Here is a 3,006-nt window from a genome sequence, read left to right as displayed (position 1 = left end):
GATATTGAATAAAACCGGCCCCAGGACCGACCCTTGGGGCACTCCACTTGATACCGGCTGCCAACTAGACATGGAGCCATTGATCACTACCCGTTGAGCCCGACAATTTAGCCAGCTTTCTACCCACCTTATAGTGCATTCATCCAGCCCATACTTCCTTAACTTGCTGACAAGAATACTATGGGAGACCGTGTCAAAAGCTTTGCTAAAGTCAAGAAACAATACATCCACTGCTTTCCCTTCATCCACAGAACCAATAATCTCATCATAAAAGGCGATTAGATTAGTCAGGCATGACCTTCCCTTGGTGAATCCATGCTGGCTGTTCCTGATCAATTTCCTCTCATGCAAGTGCTTCAGGATTGATTCTTTGAGGACCTGCTCCATGATTTTTCCAGGGACTGAGGTGAGGCTGACTGGCCTGTAGTTCCCAGGATCTTCCTTCTTCCCTTTTTTAAAGATTGGCACTACAGGTTATGAAATTGAAGTAAAGTAGGGAAAAAAATCTCTCACTTGTTTAACTTTTTCCATTAAAAAAGTGAGGAGAAGAGTAAAAATAAAAGCAAAACTCCATTTTTTTTCACTTTTGCAAGGCAGTTAAAAATATTAAAATGTTTCCAAAAGTGTTCTCTTCCCCTATTTTCTGTCCAAGGTGGAACAAGCAGGTCGGACTATCTCAAGTCTTGTGAAAACTACAAATGTATTGACAGGTTTTTGCAGGGCCTGCTTGACCTCTCTGTTTCTCAGGCTGTAGATGAGCAGATTGACCAGGGCGATCAGAACAGTGTAGAAGACTGAGAACACTTTGTTCAGGGCTTCTAGTGTGTTGGTTTTGGGGAGCAGATACACAAAGATTATGATCCCACAGAAAATTGTCACCACCATGAGGTGAGAGGAGTAGGTGGAAAAGGCTTTTTGCCTGCCAGTGGTGGAAGGGATTTGCAGGATACTGAGGATGATATAAACATAGGACATCAGGATAAGAAATGGGGGCAGGGTGAATATTGAAGCCAGAATGAGGATAGTGAGTTCAACCAGACGGGTGTCACTACAGGACAGTTTTATTATTGGGCTGAAATCACAAAAGAAATGGTCAATTTCATTGGGGCCACAGAAAATGAATTGGGACATCATGGAGGTGATTATGGTGCTAGCCAGAAACCCACTTACCCAAGAAGCAGTTGCTAGTATGGCACAGACCTTGCCGTTCATGGGGGCTGCATAATGCAAGGGTTTTCAGATCATTAAATACCAATCATAAGACATCACAGATAAGAGATAACACTCAGCAACTACTCAGCAACTCATTGGTGGATATATCCTCCATGAACGTATCTAGTTCCTTTTTGAACCTTGTTATAGTCTTGCCCTTCACAACATCCTCTGGCCAAGAGATCCACGGGTTGACTGTGAGTTGTGTGAAGAAATACTGCCTTTTGTTTGTTTTAAGCCTGCTGCCCATTAGTTTCATTTAGTGACCCCTAGTTCTTGTGTTATGAGAAGTAAACAACACTTCCTTATTTACTTTCTCCACACCAGTCATGATTTTAAAGACCTCTATCATATTCCCCCTTAGTCGTCTCTTTTCCAACCTGAAAAGTCCCAGTCTTATTAATCTCTCCTCATATGGAAGCTGTTCCATGCCCCTAATCATTTTTGTTGCCCTTTTCTGAAACTTTTCCATTTCCACTATATACTTTTTGTGATGGAGCGAGCACATCTGCCCGCAGTATTCAAGATGTGAGTGTACCATGGATTTCTATAGAGGATATATGATATTTTCTGTCTTATTATCTATCCCTTTCTTAATTATTCCCTACATCCTGTTCACTTTTTTGACTGCTGCTGCACATTGAGTGGATGTTTACAGAGAACTATCCACAATGACTCCAAGATCTCTTTCTTGAGTGGTAACAGCTAATTTAGACCCGCATCATTTTATATGTATAGTTGGGATTATGTTGTCCAATGTGCATTACTTTTCATTTATCAACATTGCATTTCATCTGCCATTTTGTTGCCCAGTCATCCAGTTTTGTGAGATCCTTTTGTAGCTCTTCGCAGTCTGCTTGGGAATTAACTATCTTTGGTAATTTTGTATCACATGCAAATTTTGCCACCTCACTTTTTGCCACCTCCCCCACTTTTCCAGATCATTTATGAATATGTTGAATATGACTGGTCCCAGGACAGACCCCTGGGGGACACCACTATTTACCTCTCTTCATTCTGAAAACTGATCATTTATTCCTACCATTTGTTTCCTATCATTTACCCAGTTACCAATCCATGAGAGGACCTTCCCTTTTAACCTATGACTGATTACTTTGCTTAAGAGCCTTAAATGGGGGACTTGGTCAAAGGCTTTCTGTAAATCTAAGTACATTATATCCACTGGATCTCCTTTGTCCGTGTGCTTGTTGACCCCCTCAAATAATTCTAGTAGTTTGGGGAGGCATGATTTCCCTTTACAAAAACCATGTTGACTTTTCCCCAGAAATTATGTTCATCTATGTGTCTGACAATTTTGTTCTTTACTATAGTTTCAACCACTTTTCCCAGTATTGAAGTCAGGCTTATTGGCCTGTAATTGCCAGGATCACCTCTGGAGCCCTTTTTAGAAATCGGCGTCACATTAGCTATTCTCCAATCATTTGGTACAGAAAATGATTTAAAACGATAGGGTACACACTACAGTTAGTAGTTCTGCAATTTCATATTTGAGTTCCTTCAGAACTCCTGGGTGAATACCATCTGCTCCTGGTGACTTATTACTGTGTAGTTTATCAGTTTGTTCCAAAACCAACTCTAATGACAGCTCTATCTGGGACAGTTCCTCAGATTTGTCACCGAAGAAGAATGGCTCAGGTTTTGGAATTTCCCTCCCATCCTCAGCCATGAAGATTGATGCAAAGAATTCATTTAGTTTGTCCACAATGGCCTTATCATCCTTGAGGGCTCCTGCAACATCTTGATCGTCCACTGGTTGTTTAGTAGGCTTCCTTC

The 3,006-nt window shown here is 41.2% G+C and overlaps 1 protein-coding gene across 1 annotated transcript; it reads right to left on the bottom strand.

The window, feature by feature from the left end:
• Positions 1 to 636: 636 nt before the first annotated feature.
• Positions 637 to 1,287, bottom strand: LOC140896867 (olfactory receptor 5P55-like). The gene is given in 1 exon segment (XM_073308911.1): positions 637 to 1,287. A coding segment is annotated over 1 exon segment (630 nt). The 5' UTR covers positions 1,267 to 1,287.
• Between the last annotated feature and the right edge of the window lie 1,719 nt (positions 1,288 to 3,006).

This window comes from Lepidochelys kempii, chromosome 13 (assembly GCF_965140265.1).
Source record: "Lepidochelys kempii isolate rLepKem1 chromosome 13, rLepKem1.hap2, whole genome shotgun sequence".
In the NCBI taxonomy this organism is placed as follows: domain Eukaryota; kingdom Metazoa; phylum Chordata; order Testudines; family Cheloniidae; genus Lepidochelys; species Lepidochelys kempii.
The sequence above is the reverse complement of the archived record's forward strand: the minus strand, read 5'-3'. Positions and strand labels throughout refer to the sequence as shown.